The following is a 23,157-nucleotide window of genomic DNA, read 5'->3' as shown; positions in this document are numbered from 1 at the left end:
AGTGAGTTAGAAGGAGATCTCTAGAACTCAGCAGCCCTCTGATGCCTAGCTTGCCACAGGGACACCTTCAATGAGAAAAAGCAGACAGCAAAGCAAACATCCCTGTTGCTTAAAGGACCAGTTTATGGAGCTCAGTCTCCCCTGAAGAGTTTTCCCCCCAAATTTCGTGACCTTGACAAAAGGTTCTCTTTCATCCAATTCCCTGCAGGGAAAGGAACAAAGGAACAGCAAGAGTTTTATCTAATACACCAGGATACTCTTTCAGTGAAATTGTATATGATTGGTTACTATGGCATCCTGTTTAATCGTTGAATTCATACACTGGGAAAGCTGGGTTACTCTGTAACTTTCAGGAATATCACTTATAAGTGATTAAAAACTGTGTGGTCATTCACACACACACACACACACACACACACACAAATGGCTTAGTTAGACGAATAAACTGATAAGATATTTCTGTAAACGCCAAGTTGGAAGACTTGCAAAACCATATATGATCCAACCCAAACCTGAAAGAGGATCCCCCCTGCAATCTAGGAGGCTAGTGACCATCCCACCTTCCCCAGAAGACTTCTGAGAGAAGCCACGACCTCCCCAAGGCCTCGTGGACAGCTCTAATGCTTAGAAGGGAGATGAAAGAAACCCAAATCTCCCTCTATTCCTGTTTAATAGGAACACTGGTCAAGAGCTGGCAGGAGCCTTCTAGTCATTTTACAGATGAAGAAACTGAGGCCCAGGGAAGTTAAGGGATTTGCCCAAGGTTACCCAACTGGGAAGAAGCAAAGCCAGGACCTGAACTTAGACCCTCTGATCCAGGAGGATCTCTTTCTACTCAAGGTTCCTGGTTCTGCCCTCTGAGACTAACCAGAACAAGCCTGCTCTTCTTTCCAACACATCAAGCTTGTTCTTATGGCACCAGCCCGGTCACCCAGAGGACCATCTCTTTAGAGCAAGCAGTTCCATTGACAGAATGGAACTGCAATACATAGGAGCAGCAGCTTCAGGTGGATTGGAAATCTGAAGATGTGGCTGGGTTTGAAGTCCAGCTCGGTCTGTGTGACCTTGGTCAAGTCACTGCCCTTCTCGAGGCCCGACTTTGGTCATCTGTGAAATGAAGGCATTGTAGGAGATGGTCCCTCTGGCCCCTTCCAGCTCTAGATAGATCTAATACACCCCATAACCATTCAGAATACGTTCATTTATATATATACAGATGAACAATCACAGAGGGGCTTCCCCCACACACCCCTCAAAAAAAAAAATCACTTTCCGCTCCACAGAATGTTGCCTTGGGTATATTCTCCACTTTCTGAAAGAATGCGTGAGCCACAGCAACTCAAGAGTGAGGGATCCCGTGAGCGCGCACACACACCCCTGCCAAGCACAGCTGGCGCACCTCGGAAAGCAGCCTCCGCAGCTGGTTCCCACGTGGGAATTAATCAATCCCAGACTTGCTCTCCTCCCACGGATACGGGAACGGAGTAGGACGTGCCCCCTACGGCTGGATCAGCTTTGGCAGCCCACGCGCCCTGGGGGAAGATGAGCGCCGAGGTCCACCTGCCTGCTGGCCTCTTCCCCCAACCCACCCACCCGCGTGTAAGTCAGTCGGTCCGCCGGTCCGCCCGTCCTCCGTCCGGGCGCCCCCTCGCTCGCGCACGCAGATTGCAGCCCTCCCTTTCCAGCATCCCGCACCCTCTGCGACTCTCAGCTAGGCTCCCCCGTCCCACAGGGCAATCCACCGCCCCGGGACGGGCTGTACCACTGCCGCAATGGGGGCCGGGGACTGACGCCCCACGTACATGTACCGTCCAACAACCCACGCCCGCCTTGCTGTGGCTCCGCGCCCCCAGAGACCAAAGTGCTGGGTTCAGGTGGGAGTGGAGCGGGAGAAAACACCAGAGCCTGGCGAACCTCCCCTTCAGACCCGAGCCGCGATCCTTTCACCCCTCTCTAGTTGACCATGGATGAGGCGAAAGCGTCTGCGTCTCCATGGAGACCCTACTACACAGCCCAGACTGCCCCCTCCTCCACCTTCCAATTGAGCTGCCCCGCCCCTGGCTGGGCATTCAGGGGCCCCCACGGCCCGCCCCGTCCGGGACCTGCTCCAACCCCGAAGAAGGGACGTCAAGACCTCCGATTATGACCTCACAGGGACTGCTCCTCCGGCCAGCCCCGCTGCTGCGGCTGCGGCCGTCATTCGAGGGGGTCCTGGCTCTGTAGCTGGAAGGGACTGGTCAGTGGACAGAGAGAGGCTCATAGGTCTGTAGCCAGAAAGGACTTTAGAGGCCAACCAGTCTAGACAGTTTAGACTCCCATTTGACAAGTGAGAAAACTGAGGTTCATAGACCTAGGGCCAGAAGATTCGCCAGAGGCCATCATCTAGTCCAGGCCTCCTCTCATTTGACAGAGAAGGAAACAGAGGCCCAGGGCAGGGGAGGGGGGTAACTGGCCCAAATATCGGTCAATATTTATTAAGCACTTACTGAGGTTGTTAACTGTAGGTCTTTGGTATGTCACAGAATCTCGAACCTGAAAGAACTGTTGGGTCCACCTGACCAGCCTCGACCTAGAACATGAAGCCCCTGGCAGATTGACAAGCAGACCTCCAGTTTTTGCTTGACTGTGAGGGGGACCCCACTACCTCCCAAGATTACCCATTCCACTTCAGATAATTATTGTTCAGAAGCTCTTCTAGCAAGCCTAACTTTGCCTCAATTCTGTTCTCCCCTCTTCCCCTCAGAACAAATCATACCTTCCTTCCCTGGGAAAGCCCTTCAAAAACTTGAAAGATGCACCCTCCGAGTCTCATCTCCAGTTCCTTCAACTGATCCTGGACCATGTGGCCGGATGGCCTCCCATCCTCTCACCTTCCTGGATGTTCTCCTCTGGACTCTATTCAGCTTATCACTGCCCTTCCCAAAATGTGGCACCCAGACCTCACAGTCAGGAGACTCCATGTGCGCTTGGTCCGTGACAGAATTTTCCTTCCAAACAACTCGCACTTCTTCCTCAAAGAGGTTTCGCTATTACTCTATGCTCTGGGCAAACTGGACCTTTCACTCACCACCCCCTGGAAATGGGTATGCTGGTAAATGTTTAGCAAAAAGCTCGGGGTGGGCGGGATGGGAGGTTGTAGTCAGGACTTTTTTTTTTTTTTTACCATTTTTCTCCATCACTTTCTTAAGTCTAGACAATCAACAAACAAATGATCTCCTTTTGCCAATTTCTGAGCTCACTGTGAAAACTTAATGATTGTTTCTCTCGTGAACTGCTAAGAGCTGGCTAGCACACCCATGTGCTTTGATAGCTCCCACTTCAGTGATACAATTGTAACATTTTCCTCCTGCAACACCTTTGCTCATGGCATTGCCTCCACTTAGTACAGACGTGCCCCCTACGGCTGGATCAGCCTCTGTCCCCTCCACCTAATGGACTCTGTCTGTCACATGGATCTGTGAACTTGTCACTGATGAGCCCCTACAAACTGAGCTAGACTCATCAGCCACATGTCACCAAACCTGTACTTAAAACCTTTTCAGCTTGGAAGGACCTGCTAGAACAAGTATTTCCCTGGCAGAGCCTTGGAGAAAACCCTGGGGTCACCTTCACACTACAATCAGGGGAGAATTTGGGTGGATTGTGAAATCTGACCCATTCTTTTTATTCAGTCATGTCTGACTCTTTGTGACCCCTTCTGGGGTTTTCTCAGCAGAGATATTGAAGTGGCTTGCCATTTCTTTCTCCCATTTGCCAGATGAGGAAACTGAGTTTAAAGATGGTTAAGTGACTAGCCCAGAGTCACACTAGTAAGTCTGAGGCCAGATTCAAACTCAAGTTTCCTGACTCCAGGTCCAGTCCTCTTATCTACTTTACCATCTACCTGACCCATTCTTAATGGTCCAATTAATTTTGATTAAATTTAAGGCCTTCTTCCCTTAAGTCTTTCTTGATCTCTCCAGGTGAAATGAAGTTTCGGACCCTGGGATCTTAGATTATACTTTTCATGTCTCTCATCTAGAATGGTGATTTTTGCAACTTAGGAAGCAATAAAATCAACAATCTATAGTTTTAGAAATTGCCTGGGGCATTGAGAGGTGATGTGCCACGAGTGGATTTGAATCCAGGACTTTCTGACTCCAAAGCTGATCTTCTCTCCGTGATCTACCCTGCCTCTTACATCCCTCTTACTTAGGCCCTAGTACAGTGTTCTCTTTTGTATTATCATTACTTAAATTTACATCCCCTTCCTCTCACTTGATTGTGAGGGCCATGAGGGTATGAACTGGGTCTTCTTTTTAATCTTCTTATTTCCCCCATGCCTGTTTCTAGTGCAGTGTTGCAGGCAATCATCGGTCAACAGGCAAGCATTTCATTTGTTAAATCAAGTGTATCAAATAATAGACTTATAGGCTCTTCTGTTGAAAACATACTTTGGGTCGTCAGTTGGCAGTTACATAGTATATGCCTCAAAGTCTTCAAACAGACCATATTCTTTTCAGGAATTCAGGCTGGCTTTCCTCCAGTTCATTTCACAGCCTCAAATCTGACAAACAACATGGCAGATCTGGAGACAGAAAACCTGGATTTGGATTCTGATTCTGTTACTAGCTCGGAGCTCATTTCCTCGACTGTCTGTCAAAGAAGGGCTTGAACTAGACAACTCTAAAGTCCTTTCCAGTGCTAGAGATCTATGACCATTGTGTAGAAAGTCAACTTTGACTGCAGAAACAGCAGGTGTGTTGGAGCAGGTGCTTACCAGCTCTGAGAGGCAAATGTTCCATTTTCAGTGTGAATATTTATATGTCTTGGGGAGGTTAGATGGCACAATGGATAGAGAACTGGGCTTGGAGTCAGGAAAACAGAGTTCAAATCCAATCTCAGATACTTCCTATAGCTGTGTGACCCTGGGCAAGTCACTTCAGCCTGTTTGCCCTAGTTTCCTCATCTGTAAAGTGATCTTGGGAAGGAAATGGCAAACTATTCCAGTATCTTTTCCAAGAAAACCCCCAATGGGGTCACAGAGTCAGACACAACTGAACAACTACAAAGCCTGGTACCTGGCACATAGTAGGGACAGCAATTTATCCCTCTTAAATAATAAATCAGGACTTGATTTATTGTTTTGTTGATTTGTCGAGTCTAGACTCTAGACTTAAGAAAGTAATGGAGAAAATGCTAATACTACAGAGCCCTCTTAAAAGTATGTCCTGCTTTTTTGGAGAGCTTGTTGTTAAACATTTACTACCACAATCCAGTTTGAAGCCTATTTGGAAATGTTAATTCGATAACAAGAACTCATATTCTTCTAAAGCTTTAGCAGAACTCTTTCCTTACCACACTCCTAGGTGGCAGTAGCACAAATACCATTTTACAGAAGACAAAACTAGGGCTCAGACAAGTTAAGTGACATGACCCTACTCAGCCAGGCTTCCAACCAAGAGCCCCTGTGCTCTCAGTCTTGTGTCTTTTCCACTCTGCTTTACTGGGCTCAATGAAAAACAATTCACTAAAGCTCAGACCCAAGCTTACTCCCAGCTACCATAATCCACAGCAAGTGCTTAGCTAGAAAACCAGCTGGGATCATGATCTCTGCAGACAGCCACAGGACGAGCCCCCAGGGCTAGAACAGGCCTGGCCACAGACTGGGGGCTACCTACAACTCGGGAGGTGGGAGTACAAAGAAAGCCCCTCCACCACTAAGATTTCTTCTCTGCTGACCCGTCATGAGCCTTGGAACCTCCCCCTCAACAGTGGATTCCCCTCTTTTTGGTGAGTCCCAGATGCACCCCAGAAGATCTGCCCAGGTCTCCAGTTGCACAGTACAACCCTAAGGGTAACAGGCTCTCCTTGGAATTAAAACAAGCCTGAGGTTGTTAGAAAGACAAGTTAAGGCCGACCCTGCCCCCAGGAACCTTCATAGGCTCCAGCCTTAGGCACAGCCCTAAATGTTTAAACTCCCCCTGAAGGATTCCCGTGGTTAGGGGGCAGGACACACACGATAATCTAGCAAAAGAGACCAAGGAAAAATGCTCAGATGGGTAGGAGGGGAACCATGAGAGAGCAGTGTCATGCAAACCCAAAGAAGAGATATTATCCAGTTATAGTGTCAAATCCTGTAAAGTCAAAGATGAGGACTGAGAAGAGGCCATCCAATTTGGCAATTAAGAGAACAGTGGTAGGGGCGGCCAGGTAGCACAGTGAGGAAGAGCCCTGGCTCCAGTGTCAGGATGACCTGGAGATCGAATCCCGCCCAGGCTCAGACACTTAGCACCCACCCAGAAACACCTGGCCATGTAACCTTGAGCAAGTTACTTAAACCCCAATTGCTTTCAAAAAAAAAAAAAAGAGAGAACAGTGGTAATGGCAGGGCAACCATGAGGGGGGATGGGGCAATGGAGGGAGAATTGACTAGAGTCACCCTTTGGGGGACCCAACCAGAAGGCACATGGAGATTCTCCTCCGACCAGCCTCGTACACAGCCTTGCCTCTTGTCTGAGTTATGATCAAGAGAAAGAAGGGAGGCTACAGGCTTGGAGCAGCCCAGGTCAGACTGTGTGAAGTTCACCTATAAAGTACACAACCAATGCCACCTCCAGTGTGTGCTTTCCAGGACTCCACACCCTAGGTCAAAGACACTGGTTCCCCAGGCAGTTGAAGCTCGTGATTTAAGACACAGTACAAAAGGCAATCTCTTGGAAATAATGCTCAGAAATGCTAAAGGCTGTTAATGGCCCAACCCTGCCTAATCAAGCACAAAGCTGTGGCAGGGTGTGAGTGATGGGGCAATCATTCCCCTCTTTTGCCCTACCTAATGGGAGACAGAAGCCGCAGACTGGTCAGCACACTGAAGTGGTTTGGCCCCTGGCCTGCATAAGAATTAGATTCTGATATATAAGCCAGGCTCCTAAACTTTCCCAACAGAATGTCAGCTCTGCCTCCCAGAGGCCAGTTATCAAACCCTTGGATTTCTCTCTTTAACCACCAGCTCGGAATTTCCATACTTCAGACACCCATCAGAGAAATACCACGAATTAACTGCCATCCAGCCTGTGTTAAAGGTCACCGGAGACAGCTGATATTTACGACTGTCGGCCTAATGGACACCCATTAACTCTCCATTCCTGCAGGTTCTCCAAGCTCCAGCCCTGTATTAAGTTAGATTAGCAGAAGGCAATGAACCTGGATCATATCATCTCTGATCCCTGCAGAAATGTCTGCGCAAAGTTAAGATTGAATGTTATGCCCTCGGCTTTTATAGACAATCAGATCCTGTAGCCCATGATTGGGTGGGGGAGGGGGCCTGGCATGGGAGTGTGGAGTTTGTGTTATATATTCCACATGGGGGTGGGGGGAGCAGAGGGGAAAGATCTCAAGGTAAGATAAAGTCAATGTCATTTAGCCACATTAGCTTTGAAGAATCCGGATCCCAATCCCTACCCTCACAGGTAAATCTTGGGTCCAGGAACAAGGCTCCATCTCCCTCTCAGGGTCATGAGAGACCCCGGAGTGCTCAAGGTTAATTCTCTAACGCCACTGGCTGGAGCCTCCACCAGGCCCTTCCTCCCAAGATGATCAGTTAAGAACCAATTCAGACAGCCCTAAGGAGCTTTCAGAAAGAGAGTGTTAGGAAAGTGGGACAAAACCTCCCCCAGGATGTCTGTAATACACCCTCTCTCAAGGAAATAAGTGCCTGGGGGCCTTCTGGAAGGCAGGAGCCGTCCTTTCCGCTTGTATTTGTAACAGTGCCAGGCCCATAGCAAGCACCTAATTAGAGCTTCCTAAACTTAAAAGGAAGCAAAAAAAAGGATGGCCAGCTCTAGACACAGCGAGTGGTATTTATTATATAACCTTTCTGGAACTGGAGATTTATTGCTATATATTTTGAATCCTCTCTTGTGTTCTACTATGCACATGACATGCTTTTTTTTTCTTATTTTGTATTTAAGTTTATAATGTTTCTTTTTCTTCTTGTGTATTTAAGTTTTAGTAAAAAGGGAAAAAAAGAGATTCCTTTCCTTCCTTCTGTTTTACCTCCTTCCCTCTCTCCATTCCCTCCTTCCTTACCTCCCTCTCTCTCCCACCTTTCTTTCTTTCCTTCCATTTTACCTCCCTCCCTCTCTTCCTTCCTTCTTTCCTCCCTTCCACCCTTCCTTCCAGCATAAAAAGCACATATAAAAAGCCCAAGGGTTAATCACAGTTTTTTCTTATAATCAGGGAGACTTGGGTTCCAATCCCATGTCTGATACTTCACTACCAGTGTGACCCTGGGCAAGTCATTTACTCTCTTCATGGCTCAGTTGACTCATCTATAAACTGAAGGGATTAGGATCAATGGTCTCCAAGGTCCCTCCCAGCTCCAGATCTATGAGCCTATGAGTCAGTCCATAAATTGAGGAGGTCTGGTGATCTCAGGAGAATAGAAAAGGGTAAGATTCCTGAAGGGCAGCTAACAGAGGCAGAGAGAAATAGGGGACCACCCTAGAGCAATCCACTGGGACCCAAGAGAGGGACGGTGCTAAGGGAAGACAAGAGGCCATATAGACCGTAGACGGGAGGTTCTTCCAAAGTGGGAGTGAGGCTTCAAGCAGTGAAGGGAGTGAGGCTGGGCACCAAAAGCAAGGAAGGATCTCAGAGCTGCAGCTGGGAGGGCCCTCAGGCCTCCCCCTCACTTTACAGATGAGGAAACTGAGGCCCACAGAGGGGAAGGTATTTGCCCGAGGTCAAGGATTTTCTGCCTTCAAATCTAGCCCACTTTATGTGGTGATATTCTGCCTCCCTAAAATCCCTGGACCTTAGCAAAGAAGACCACACAAGATCATCAAGAAGAAATATTTCTTCAGTCACTCACATTTAAGCAGGACCTTAATGAAGCACTTTATGATGTTATCTTATTTGGCACTGGCTCTCCTGAATCTGCAGGACCAGGCAGCCCAGTAAGGGGGATTTCCCAGGCTGCTGCTTGGAGGGACAGTTCCACCTCTGTCTTCATATCCCTGGCACTTAGGAGGCGCCCAAAAAATGCTTATTGATTGATTCATAACCTCAGGAAGGTAACCCTGCACTTGTTATTACAAGAACCAGGGATACTGTGATTATACCGTGAACTAGAACTAAGTACATACATAGCCAGGGGTGTGCTGTCAATGTTTAACAACTGGTTCTCCAAAATCTCACACACACACACACACTCACATTCCCAATACACTGCTAAATGTAATCTGCATTTTTAACATTTTCTCTATAACTTTCTCAAGTTAAGCAATCAACCAATGAATCGAGCCTTGATTTGGAGAATTTGCTGGTTTCTGAGGTATATGGCTCACTGAAAATTTAACAACAGGCTCACACATAAGTGGCTCTCACAACACACAAAGGGCTCAGGTTCACTTTAGGGGATTTCTCATTTGTCTAGTACCTAGCCCCTACCCAGAAAGCCTGAAGAAATTACCTCACTGCTCCCCCTATATTTACATCAATTCCCCCCCAAAGCATCCCATATCAAGAAAGCAAATTAGAACCCAAATTAGAGCCTTTTGAAAACAAACATTCCCTGATGAGCAACCCACTATCTTTATAGAGCCTCAGACTCAGCCACCGACAGTCCCAAGCTGGCAGCCTTCTCAAGCTGGGATTCCGGCAAGGGTCAAGAGGCATGGCCACCTCTGTGCTTCCTCCCCATCCCTCCTGAAGGCCTGGGATGCTCCCAGTGGGCTCTGACTCCTTTTACAACCACGAGTCCTGGAGGGCAGTGCCAGGTGCTGCTCTCGGGGGAGGCCAGTATCTGCCAAGGCAAGCTTTCTCTTTCAGAGAGTAGGGTTTTCACTTTCTCTAAGGGAAGATGTCAGACAGTGCCCTGTCCATGAGGAGATGCAGTTCTTCCTATATTTCTCTCTACTAATAGAGACTAGGGGCCCCTTCTCCCCACTTCACCCCAATTTATCCCTAATTATTTATTTTAAATGCTAAAGATTCTCCCATAGGAGCCTTCCTGCTCAGCTCACCTGGGCAACAGAGCAACTTTCACATGAATCATAGACTGGGACCTGGAAAAGATCTAGAGACATCTAGTCTAAGCCTTTAATTTTACAGGTGAGGAAACTGAGGCCTGAAGGGACTTGCTTAGGATCATATGGTACCAGGTGACAGAGGGGTGGAGGGACCAAAGCTTAGGTCAGGGGTGATGAATAGCTTTAGAAGGAGGGGGGCAGAAGGAAGGACAGAAAGGCACGATCACAGAAGGGAATTTCAGAGCCCTGGATCCTGGAGGCTGCACAGAGATGGGTTGTGGTGACACTCAACATGTCATCCCTATGGGGGACTGAAGGGGGCTAAAGATGGGTCATGGGATTAGGAGAAGTGGATGAACCACGATGTAGGAGGAGACTTCTCACATTTGTGTCGAAGTCCCTGCAGGGGAAGACAGGGATTGAGGTTCAAACTGACCCCAACAGGTCAACTTCACCCCTGTGCCTCAGTTTCCTACCCTGGTGAAATAAGGGCAATGGACTAGATAATGAATCTCTTACAGCTCTAAGTCCTGAGATCCCATGGTTCCAGGGAGACTAGAGTTATAAAAATGAGGAAAACAAACTTCAAAGAGATGGCAGAGAGATTTTCCCAAGCCAGAACTCTTAACAAAATGGCACCCATTTTGTTAGTGACACTGGAGTGACCACACTGACACAACAAAGCTGTGGGGAGACAGGGAGTAAGTTGGAGACTGCCCTCACCCTATCTTCCAGGGTCCACATGGAGGCAACTGGTGGCACTATGGATAGAGAGTTGAGCCTGGAGTCAGGAAAACCTGGGCTCAAATCTGGCCTCAGACACTTCAAACTTGTCTCCCTGCCTCAAGTCTTCCTACCATCCTCTACTCAGCCACCATGATGATTTTTCTAACGTGTAGCTCATGTTACCCCAACCCTACCAATGAATTCCAGTTCCTATTACTGCTAGAGCCTAACAGAAAGTCCCCAATGGGGCCTTCCTTTGCCCCCCTCAGCTGCTAGTGCCTTCTCCTTTTAGATTACTTTCCATTTACCCTGCACCTTCTACATACCCTTCTGGAGTGTGAGCACTTTGAGGGGAGGGATTGTTTTTCACCTTTCTTTGTATGCCCAGCACTTAACACAGTGCCTGGCACATAGAAGGGCCTAATAAATGCTTGTCAACTGATCAGCCAACTACTAGTATTTGTTTCTTAGACTGGTTTATGAGCAGGCAAAACAGACTGACTGGCTTGATTTAATGGAAAAAATATACTCTCTCTCCTCCCTCACACATCCTTCACATTGCCTATAATCCCAGAAGAATCAGTACACATGCTCCTCCTCTACCGCTCCTCCAAAGTCTGCATCCAAACTTAGAATTAGATTTAGGAAAAAAAATCAAGGGCAGTCTTACTGGGAATAAAGGTCACAAAGGAGAAACCTGAGAAGTGGGGAATTGGAGGAGGCTTTCTGAACAAAGCTCGGACAAGTTACAGGTAGCAAACACAAGGGATAGGCAGGGTAGTTTGTGCTGGGAGCAGTCATGTACACTTTAGTAAGAACTATGGTACTAACTCCCATTTATTATTTTGATTCCCCCCCCCCTTCGCATAAATCAGAGATTCAAATCCACAATGGATACCTTTCCTTGTGATCTGGACCAAAGTTCATTTTTTCTAATTACAGAATTAATCAATGAACTTCTGCCATGCTTCCTTCTCCCATGCTGGGCCTCTTAGTAAAACGGCTGCTGATCTAGCGAATGGACAGGCTCATTCCTGGACTGGCAAGGGCCTGCTCTTCAGACAAGGGATTTGTGGCAACATTAGTACTTTCCTCCCCCTTATGCTATCTCAGCATCTGTGGTTTCTAAGTCAGGCCTGGCTTGGCATCTACTCAGGCTCACCTATAGACAATCCCATCTGAGAGCCCTGGGGGGGAGAGAAGTTTTAACATCCCAATCAGAAGGACTTGGTATCCATGAAGAGTGCAATGACAAATGTCTATCCCCTGTCATCCACACGTTTGTTATTGGAGGAGTTTGCTGAGCACATAGCCACGCTGGGCAGTTGCATGCCACACTTATCACTGTTTTACTATTTTGTTGTGTTTTTGTCAGGACCTGTGATTTCCTCAGTATAGCAAGCACCCACTTCCAGCCTGAGGCTTGGAGAGATGCCCAGAGCTCAGAGAGTTCAGGTGACTTGCCCAGGGTTGCACAGCCAGTACATGTCAGAGGCCTGGTTTGGACCCAAGTCTCTCCTAAGGCTTTCTGTCACCTGACATTATTGGGTATTTGTTATAGTACAGTATATTTGTTATAGTATAGTATGTTGCCTGGTCATTTATGTGTCATATATGTTGCCTGGTCATATATGTGTCAAAGGCCTCCCTAATATTAGACTGTGAGCCCCATGAGGGCAGGGACCATACCTTGATGATCTTTCTGCATAATACTTAGCACATTGTAGATGTTTTAACAAATGACTTGGATTTATGAATATGTAACTGTGAAACATATGGATTTATATATATATTAATATATTGGATTTATGAATACATAACTGCATGAAATATATGTGGGTGTTTCTATTTGTGTGATTATGTGTGTGTGTTTCTATCTGTGTGATTCACAAAAGGGGATTATAGATTGGAAAACAAAATTAGATTGTCAAAAAGGGAAGAGGGGAAAATTCAGATCTAACAGTGATTTCACATTTATACATGTATATATACATTTATGGGCAGTTAGACGGTACAGTGAATAGAGTGTTGGGCCTGGAGTCAGGAATATTCATCTTCCTGCATTCATATCTGGCCTCAGACACTAAATAGCTGTGTGACCCTGGGCAAGTCACTTTACCCTGTTTGCCTCAGTTTCTTCATCTATAAAATGATCTGGAGAAGGAATGGCAAAATACTCCAGTATCTTTGACAAGAAAACCCCAGAAGAGGATACAAAGAGTCTGAAACAACTCAACAACAACCACAAAATCACTGATGGAGAATCATCACTAAATATCATGAGGCAACTGGGTGGTACACTGGGCCTGGAATCAGAAGACCCCGGGTCGAATCTGGCCTCAGACATTTGCTAGCTATGTGGCCCTAGGCAAATTACTTAACCTCTATATACTTCAGTTTCCTCAACTGTAAGATGGGCATAATAACCATACCAACATTGCAGGGTTGTTATGAGGATTGAATAAGGTAACATTTATCAGGTTCTTAGAACAATGCCTGGTACACAGTATATAACTATTCATTCTCTTATTTTTTTCTCATCAAGAACCAGTAGCTCAAAGCCCCTACTATGTGTCAGGTACTTGTGCTAAGCAGTAACGATACAAAGAAAGACAAAAAGACAGTTCCTGTTCTTAAGAAGCTTGTAATCTGATGAGGGGACAACATGATAACAATCGTGTACGAATGAGATGTGATCAACAGAGTAAAGGCTTTAAGGTGGGACCAGCAGCCCAAGATGGCAAACGGCTTCTCCTTTTCCCTCACTTTCTGCTCTGAACAGCCTGAGAGCTACGTTGGTCTTGGATCAATATTAACAGGCCAAGAGGAAGGCCTCCAAGGGCACCGGATAGATCCTTTATGGAGAAATCATGGGAGGAAATGGACAAGAATGGCACCATCTGAGTGGGGACAGATGGGCTGGAACAAGCACTCGGGGAGGCGGCACCAACATTAATGAAAGCACAGATCCATTTATGTATTTCACTGAAAGTATCTCTTGGGTGATTCTGAATGGCTGCCCCTTTTGAAATGGCTTGGCCACTGCCCAGAATGAACTGAGCCACTCTTATTGTGCGTCCAAGGAACTAAAATAAAGCGAGTTCTCATTCCACTGGATCATGTTTTGTGCTCTCATTAACAGCTCTTGGAACCGTCCCCTTGGTGATGATGCCTCATTAGGTGAGCCTTCAGTGCAAATTAGGATTTAGATCGCTCTTCATTATGTCCATAAAGGCTCCAAAATCTCTACAAACCGCACTGAAAAGAGACAAACGGGTCTCCTTCCAATGGCACAGAGAGCACAGAGGAGTAATTCGGGGCTGACTTTTCATTAGTCTAATCTAAGTCCCTGATGATTAAATAAATCACAAAATGTTTTAAATGGCTATCATGGAAGCCAACCACACGGCATCTCTGCCATAACTTCATACCAAGCTTGGAAGCTGAAGTCCTCCAAAATGGGGATAACATTTTTAAAGCACTATATAAACACTAGCTATTATTGTTGTTACAAAAAATAGAGGTCTCTCTCCTCTCAACTGAATCTATACTATCCCCAAACTTCCTCCTGTTCCAGGTAAGTCAATCTATCTCCAATCCCTACACATGCCAAGCTCATGCCTCTCTGCTCTAGCAATATTTGGGGAATTCCATTCACCTAGAGAAAGGGTGGGGAATCGGTGACCTTCTAGGTTCTAAAGTGCAGCCCTCTGGGTCCTCAAGTGTGGCCTTTTGACTGAATCCAGACTTCACAGAACAGGTCAAACGGCAACATTTGAGGACCTAGAAGGCTGCATGTGGCCTTCAGGCTGCCGGTTCCCCACCCCTGACCTAGAGCATCATCTAAGGCCCAGGCTGTGATCTTCTTCCTTTAAGAAACTAATAACTACTGCAGTACTAGTAATCGCCTCTTCTTGCCTAATGAATCATTGAACTTATTTGAACTAGACATTGGGGCAGACCATTATGTTCAACCTAGTGCTGTGTTATATATTATCAGGTACTGATGCTTTGTGGGGGTCCACTTCCCAACTACTGACATTGGGCAGCTGGGGTACCAAGTGGATAGAGCACTGGGCCTGAAGTCAAGAACTGAGTTCAAATCAAGTCTCAGAAACTTACTAGCTGTGCGACCTTGGCTAAGTCATTTAAACCTCTGTTTGCCTCAGTTTCCTCAAATGCAAAAAGTAAGAAGAGCAGCACCTACATCCCAGGGCTGTTGTGAGGACTAAATTAAACAATATTTGTAAAGTATCTGGCATACAGAAGCTTTATTACTTGTTCTGTTCCTACCTTGCTGTTGGCCCACCCTCTAAACCCGACCTTCAGAAACTGTGCCTGAGAGGAGCTAAGTTATTCAGCTCCAAACTGGGCCCATGCCTACCACTCTCTTCCCCCCATACACACACACACACACACACACACACACACACACACACACACAATCTACTTCCAGCTCTAAGAACTATTGCCAAATCAATGTTACAAGGGCCTCTACCGAAAACAGCTAAGCGGATTACCTTAAAGTTCTACTCACCAAGCCAGTGACTTCTACACGAAAACACTGCCCCTGCCTCCACTCCACCATGAGAGTATAAGCTCCTTGAGAGTACAGACTGGCAGATTTTCTATTGCACCCCAGCACTTAGCACAGAGTTTGGCACATAGTAAAGATAGAGGCAGCTAGTAGGTTCAGTGAACAGTGAGCCAAACTTGGAGCTGGAAAGACCTGAGCTCCAATCTAGCCTCAGACACTATCTGTGTTACCCTGGATAAGTCATTTCACCATTTGCCTCAGTTTCCTCTTCTGTAAAATGAGCTAGAGAAGGAAATGGCAAATCACTCTAGTATCTCTGCCAAAGAACCCCAAATCAGGTCATGAAGAATAAGATGACTAAAAAACAACTGAACAAGAGTTCTTCAATATTAATACCTGCATTGCTGAATTAGATACTACCATGTTTCCCTGATAATAAGACACTGTCTTATTATTTTTTTGGACAGAAAAACACCAGAGGGTTTATTTTCAGGGGAGGGCTTATTTTAATGAACATTGACAGCAATTTTAATAAACAGGTAAATATGAACAAAAAAAAGTACCTTTATTCAATAATGAATTCAATAAAGAACAGGATGACGCGCTCACTGCTGCAGCTCTGATTGGATGCAGCTCGGAGCGTGGCGTGCGTTTCACCCGGGGGGGGAGAGTGCATACAGAGGGTACCGTAATGTAGCGTGTAGCGCAGGGGATCACCTTCACTACAGTAGCAATCTCAACAGGGCTTCTTTTCGGGGGAGGGCTTATTTTAGAGGAATCTTACACAGTAAGTGGAGGGCTTATTTTCGGGATAGGTCTTATTATCGGGGAAACATGGTATATGCAGTTTCACAAGCCTTAATGCCCTACATAAATGCTGTTGTTGTTCAGTCATTTTCATTCACATCTGACTCTCTGTGACTCCATTTGGAGTTTTCTTGGCAAAAATTTTAGTTTGTCATTTGCTTCTCCAGCTCTCAGATTAGGAACTGAGGCAAACAGGGTTAAGTGACTTGCCCAGGGTCACACAGCTAGCCATATTTGAACTCAGGAAGAGAATATAAATACAAGGCGATTATTAAATTGAAATTTTTTATTTGTTAGAGAAATCTGGGTTGTAGAAATAGCCTCCATACAATCAGTGTGAAACAAAGGCAAGAAGGAAAAAAATGATACAACAGTATTGAAAACATCCAGATGTCGGGCATGACACAAATACATAAAAAAATCACAGCTATATGCAACCCCATCCCATGCATGGGAATGGTAAGCTAGGGCAGCAGTTCTCAAACTTTCTGGTCTAAGGACCCCCTTTACACTCTTAAAAATTATCAAGGACCTCCAAAAGAATTTTTGTCAATGAATTAATAAACTTTTATTAAGCACCTACTATGTGTTTATGTGGGTTATATCTATTGATTTTTATTGTTAGAATTAAAATGTCTTATTATGATAACAAAAAGTTTTTACCTTGTAGACCTCCCTGTAAAGGTCTCAGGAATTCCCAGGAGTTCCCAGACGACAGTGTGAGATCTGCTAAGCCAGAGGGCATCTGTATAAAGCAGCAAGTGCACATGTTCTCCTTCAAAAGATGACAAATCATGCCGTCAAGCAAGAAAGCTTGTATGGGAGTGTGTCTACCTTGAAGTAGTACACTCAAGTCCCACAAATCATGAAAGACCAATCCAAAGTAATTAAAAATATAATGAGGCCTTTTCAAGGTGTACTAGGTTATTACTTTCAAGTACGTACACTGATTTGAACTAGGATAACCTAATCTCAGGGAGAGGTCCTTAAGAAGCCACTTTAGTGAGTAATGATTTATAATTGGCATAACAATTATTTCTAAATACATACATATATGTATATATATATATATATATATGTTTCTAAAGTGCTTGGCATCTTTTTAAAACACACTCTTAAGTCAAACATGCTCACTGAAATCTTGTTTATACTGTTTGCTCAGCTTCCCCTTCAGAAAGAGAACAAAGCTAAATTTCAGCTCAACCTCAATTCAAATGGTCACAAATGTCTAACGGGTTAGGTCCCAAAGAAATGAGGTTGTATCATATTAGGGAGCTTAGACATGATCCAGTTTGACCTCGTCATTTCACAGATGAGGAAACTGAGGCTCTGGGGGGTGAAGTATCCAACATCAGAGCATTAAGTAGTAGAGCTAGGATTCGATACCAGTCTTCTGACCCCAAAATCTAAAAGCCACCATTTGGGAATACCGAATCCTGGGTTCACATTGTTCACTAGATTGTTCACATTGTTTCATATTCATAATGTTCATATAATTTTCTGTTGTTCCCTAAAATTCTTCTTTAAAATTTGAGATTCTTTATTACTCTGAGCTCCACCTTACTGGGGGAACAAACTCATTCCAACATGAAATTTGATGGTCTTTTTTTGTGGATGAGAGCACAGTATTAGCAATAGTATGGCTGGGCAGATTCTGGCCCCAAAGAGTCGTTGATGGAGGAACACTCAGGAATATGCCCTTGGCCTTCTGCTCATTGGATTTAAAATTGGAAGAAAAAAAAACCTTCAGATCAAGAGGAAGGGCCAGCAGGAATCGTGCTTCTTTCTCTGGACTTTGCCACTGAAGTTTCACCTGCCTTCCTCCTCATTATGTCCCTCCTCCCATAGTAGAGTTCTTCCTGGGGCCTCCATTTTACCATCCTTCCTCTTTAGGCTTGACCATCACACAATTTCCAGCTCCCCTTTTTATGCTGCCATCTTCTATTAGAAAGCAGGTTTCACCAGGGCATAGATTATCCTTTTTTCTTCGTATTTCTTATCCCCAGCACTCCCTTCCCTTTCTAGCTCTCTTCTGGAATGTTTTCCCCCCATAAGAGGGCAGGGATTGTCTTTTGTTTTGTTTGTATTTGTATCCCTGTTGCTTGGCACCTAAGAAATGTTTGCTGACTGAACTGGACCAAGCTCCATGTTTTATAAATAAACTGACACCCAGACTACCAGTCACAAAGGTCCCCCTTCAGAGCCAACATTTGGGCTGGAGGCTCCAGCATCATTTCACTATGCTATGCCTGCAGTTTAATTTTAACCAATGACTTGGATAAAGGAATGAATGGTTATAAAATCTGTGGATGACAGAAAGCTTGGAACAATATCTCACACTGGCTGACAGGATCCCAAAGGATGCAGACAGGAGAGGACAATGGGCTGAATATATAGTAAGACTGAGTTTAAAGGGGATAAACCTGTAGTTGGGCAAACAACAACTTCACAAGTGAAAATGGGGCTGGATGAATCTGAGTGGAAATAAAACCCCAGAGGGTCTTAGAGAACTATCGGTTTAGTGAGGATCAACACTGAGAGGCAGGAGCTGGTTGGAAAAGCTAGAATGATCTGAGGCTACATTCATAGAGATCTAGGAACCAGAACATTCCACAGAGAGCTTCAATATGATCAGAACACATTCAAGAGGGCAAGTCCAATTCCAGTGCCCTATTGACAAATGAGTGTATTCAGCCAGAGCAGCCAGAGGCAGGTGATCAGGCTAAAGAGAGGACAGGAGACCATTCCAAGAGGGCTGATCGAAGGAAGTGGGAATTTTAGCATAGAGGACAGTGGGAAGAAAAGGCAGACATCAAGTATTTCATGAGCTATAACATGGAAGAGGGATTTAATTTTTTCTTAGTCCCAGAAAGCAGAACCTGGGGCAGAACAAGAAAACTGAAGGATTGTATGTTTCAAGTTGATGTTTAAAAAAAAAAGACCCTTCCTAACCATGAGTGCTGTCCAAAAGCAAAAGGGAATAATGGACCCATCAAAAAGCACTTATTCAGTGCCTATCATGGGCTAAGAATACCAAAAGAGACAAAAGACAGTGTTTGTCCTCAAGGAACTAACAATGTAATGATGAGTCATGAAGCAACAGGTATTCCCCCTCCATGGAGGTCTTTAGAGGCTGAGCCTTTGTCAGGGAAGCTGTGGAGGTTGGTTCTGTTCATGTATGGACTGGATTGGATTGGAAGGCTGCTCAGGTCCATCAAAGATGGTGAGACTACATTCTCTCCTTCCCCATTCCCCCAACAGGGCAGAGTGAGCACAAGTCATTGAGTCAACTAGCATTTTTAAAGTACCTACTATGTGCCAGTCTGAGGCAGCAAGATGAAGTCAAAAGAGCAATGGATTTTGATCAAAAGGACTTGGGTTCCAGTTCCAGCTTAATGATCGTCAATTCACTTCTCTGGACCTCAGTTTCCTCATCTGCAGGAATTGAACTAATTGATCATTAAGATGGTTTCCACTTCTAAATCCTATGTAAATAGCTACTCAAATGCATCAGAGAACTAGGAACAAAAGTAATCTTTTTATGATGAAATAAGTTACTCTCATTCCTGAGAGTTCATTAATTTGTCCATTTCCTTCCAAACTGCAGATGGCAATCCATCCTACATGACTCTTGACTCATGCCCTCCCATAGTTTCATTACAAGGGGTCCACCCAATGTGCTGGAGGCATTCTTCATCTCCAGGTGTCACAAGGATGTGATTATACCATTCTGGCTGTCCACCTACCTGTCACCCTGTGCCCTCACCACTGGCTGGCCCATCTTCTCTTCCTTTCCTAATTTCCCTGCTGACATCTCTTTCTATTCTTTGGAATACTTCATTGGTTGGAGTCTACACCCTCTCCCCTTTGATCATCCGTGTAATATTCACATGTAATTCCTTGGATATCCACGTTTGATTTACTGTGCTTTGTGTCCAGCTATATCCATAGAATGATGGTTTTGAAAAGATGGGCCTTTGCTTTGGGGAGTCACTTAGAGAATTTTAAAAGGATTTTGCAGTTTTCTGAAGGCATCCTGCCCGCTTTCCTCCTCCTGGTCATCTGATCATAGAATCACATATCTAGACTGGGAAAGTAGGACCTTTGAGGTCTTCAAGTCCAAGAATCTATCCAACATACCCCTTGAGCAGTAGCATATTGTCTATGTACTGTCTATCCCGTACAGACCACTAGACAAGCTGTACATCCACATGCATGTCATGATCTGGGCAACTGGCACTCTTCATCCACTCGGTGTTTCCTCTGTGGAGGGTCAGACCAAACTTTTCTTGAGCGGTTGTCTCTTTGAGGAGGCTGTACAACGTCTGGGGCCTTGATGTGGCCAGCATCATTTCATCCACAACCAGGTGCTTCTGGAGGCCGTCATCACCTGCAGAGACCCCCACTTCCTTTCGGACTCACCCCGGAAGACGGCTAAAGAGGGCCACTCCCACCCGCGCAATGTCACCTGCGGACCTCCTCCCTCCCCCGAATCTTCCCACCACGGCTACAAAACGCGGAGGGAGGCACGGGACAAGGGTTCGAATCCCTGGCTGTGCAGCCTGGGCAGCTAAGTTATTCCCCACCCCCGAGCCTCAGTTTCCCCATCTGTAAAATGAGGGGTTGGACTAGCTGCGGCCCCTGCCAGCTCCAGATCTAGGACCCGAAGTCATTCCTCACCCCCCCCCCGCCTCAGTTTCCCCATCTGTAAGAGGGAGAAGCTAGATGATTCCCGAGGGGGGAGGATCACGTGTGCAGGAAGGGACCTCAGCGGCCCGGCGCTATGACCCGGGGGAGCGCGGACGGCTGCGATAAATATAGCTCGCGGGAGGGACAGGAGGCGCGGGAGGAGGGGCGGCTCCGCTCAGCCTCGTCTCGGCCGGACATGGACATGGAGCCCGCGGCTCCGGGCTCGGAAGCCGGACGCCAGCTCGCACGGGTCGCGCCGAGGCTCCTCCTGGGTCCTGCGCGCGCCGCCGCGGACGCGGAGCTGCTGGAGCGCGAGCGCGTCACGTTCTGCGTCAACGTGACCCGGCAGCAGCCGAGCCCGCGTGCGCCGGGAGTGCGCACCATGCGCGTGCCCATCTTCGATGACCCGGCGGAGGACCTGCTGACGCACCTGGAGCCCTGCTGCGCCGCCCTGGAGGCGGCCGCGCGCGCCGGCGGCACGTGCCTTGTGTACTGCAAGAACGGCCGCAGCCGCTCGGCCGCGGTGTGCACCGCCTACCTCATGCGGCACTGCGGCCTCAGCCTGGAGGAGGCCTTCCAGGTGGGCGGGACCGGAGCGCACAGGGGCGGGGCGTTGAGTGATTGGTCCAGGCCGGGAGAAGGGGCAGGGCTGGAGCGAGGAGGGGCGGGCCTTCGGGCTGGGCTTTGAGCGAGAGGGCGGAGTAAACCTGGAGCGGTGGGCAGTCCTTGGGGAATAGGAGCGGGGTTGGAGCGCGTAGGGGGCAGGGCTTTGGGTGATTGGTCCGGGCCAGAGAAGGGGCCGGGCCGGACCTAGTCGGGGCAGGGCTGGAGCAAGGAGGGGCGGGCCTTCGGGCCGGGCTTTGAGTGAGAGGGCGGAGTAAGGGCAGTGGGCAGTCCTGAGGGGGCATGGGGGCGGGGCTTCTAGTGCCCGAGGGGCGGGGCCCGGGGGGCTGGCCAGGGTCTCTGGATCCTAGGAATAGGGATCCTGCTCACTGTCTCCAACACAGCGGGTGCCGCCGCCCGTGTTTTTTCCTTCACCCCACTCATGTCCAAGACAGAGGGAGAGGTCTCCCGTGGCGGGTGGAGAGCCAGTCCTCCGAGCCGTGGCCGCCGACCTCGGCCGAGCCACGCCTCCGAATGAGCAGAACTGAGCCCACAAGTAAGGGAGTGCTGCTGGGGTGCCCCCACTTGCCTCACGGTGCTTGTCCGCCCCTCTAGGTGGTGAAGAAGGCCCGCCCTGTGGCCGAGCCCAACCCGGGCTTCTGGTCTCAGCTGCAGAAGTACGAGGACACCCTCCAGAAACGGCCCCCCGAGACTGACACCCCCCAAGCCGCGGCCAGAGACTGTCTCTAGCGGAGCCTGTTCTCCCACCCGCAACAGTGTCCGTGGGGAGAGTGCTGGGTGGAGAGGGCGCCAGAGCCGAGCCATCCCCGGGTCTGCAGGGCGTAGGGAGGTTTGGGGCACCCTGGAGCAGAAGTGTGGCTTAACCAAAATGCCGAGGACCGCAGAGAGTCCGAGAACCGAACCCCAAACCCGAGGGCTGAAGGCAGAAGTCCTGGGGGTGAATTTTGGCTCTGGCCCCAGCTGCCTGGGAGAGACTCCCTTAAACTCTCTCTGCCTCAAGGACTCTTCAAGTTTGGGACCCTCCACTTGGGCTGCATTTTAATCCTCCCGCTCTAAGGCTTTCTTCTTTCTTCCATCCCAAGTCAGGGGTGGAGGGGCAGGGTTGGGAGGAATCACTTGGGGCCTTAAAAAACAAAAGCATACCTGTGATCTTAAGAGAGTAGGGAGCCTTGGGGAAGGACCGGCTGTCTTTTACAGTCTGTGAAAGTTGCCAGGGGCACTGAGGAGTGTGGTGATGTGCCCAGGGTCCCAGCCCCTGTAAGTGTCAAAAGCGGAACCCAGGCCTTCCCCCTTTAGAGACATCAGGCTTACTCTTCATTACCTCTCTGCTGCCAGCCTTTCTGCCGATGGAAGAATCTGGCCATTTGACTCTCCAACTTTCATCTACCACCCAGAACAGAGTTGTGTTGGTGTTTGACCCTTAACAAGGGGAGTGATCCTCAAAAAGCAGGTCCTTCCTGCATGGTTGTATAATAATAGTCATATATGATAATATATTGACCCCGGGACTGCCTCTATGTCCTCTGTGCCATTATTGCAAATGAAATGGAATAGGGATAAATGTTTTGTTTTTGTTTTGTTGGGTTTTTTGGTTTAAGCTCAGGAAGTACAAGACTGAGGAAGAGAGGAGGCCTGCTAACAGGGTCACAGAGTTATTCCCACAAGAGACTGGAGGACTACAGTCTCAAAGAGTGTGGTATAGCAGTGTCCCCCCAAAAAATGAAGTGATCTTGGGCTTCCTTAACAGAAGCATAAAAGAGGCGG

The 23,157-nt window shown here is 47.3% G+C and overlaps 1 protein-coding gene across 1 annotated transcript; it reads left to right on the top strand.

Moving 5' to 3' along the window:
* The first annotated feature begins 19,476 nt into the window (after nucleotides 1–19,476).
* Nucleotides 19,477–22,906, top strand: DUSP28 (dual specificity phosphatase 28). Its single transcript, XM_069089429.1, has 2 exons — nucleotides 19,477–21,349; nucleotides 21,988–22,906. Exons 1-2 carry the CDS (start codon nucleotides 20,864–20,866, stop codon nucleotides 22,120–22,122), a joined length of 621 nt encoding a protein of 206 aa, XP_068945530.1. The 5' UTR covers nucleotides 19,477–20,863; the 3' UTR covers nucleotides 22,123–22,906.
* Nucleotides 22,907–23,157: the final 251 nt, after the last annotated feature.

This window comes from Petaurus breviceps, unplaced genomic scaffold (assembly GCF_028583685.1).
Source record: "Petaurus breviceps papuanus isolate PSGF00001 unplaced genomic scaffold, PetGlider_PUasm1.0 186, whole genome shotgun sequence".
Lineage (NCBI taxonomy): Eukaryota > Metazoa > Chordata > Mammalia > Diprotodontia > Petauridae > Petaurus > Petaurus breviceps.
This window is presented reverse-complemented; position numbering and strand designations above follow the sequence as displayed.

Excerpts from the sequence above, each read along its gene's own strand:
- DUSP28 (XM_069089429.1), top strand. The coding sequence starts at position 20,864 with ATGACCCGGGGGAGCGCGGACGGCTGCGATAAATATAGCTCGCGGGAG. Across the intron at positions 21,350-21,987 it reads GCCTGGAGGAGGCCTTCCAG|GTGGTGAAGAAGGCCCGCCC; the intron begins GTGGGCGGGACC and ends CCGCCCCTCTAG.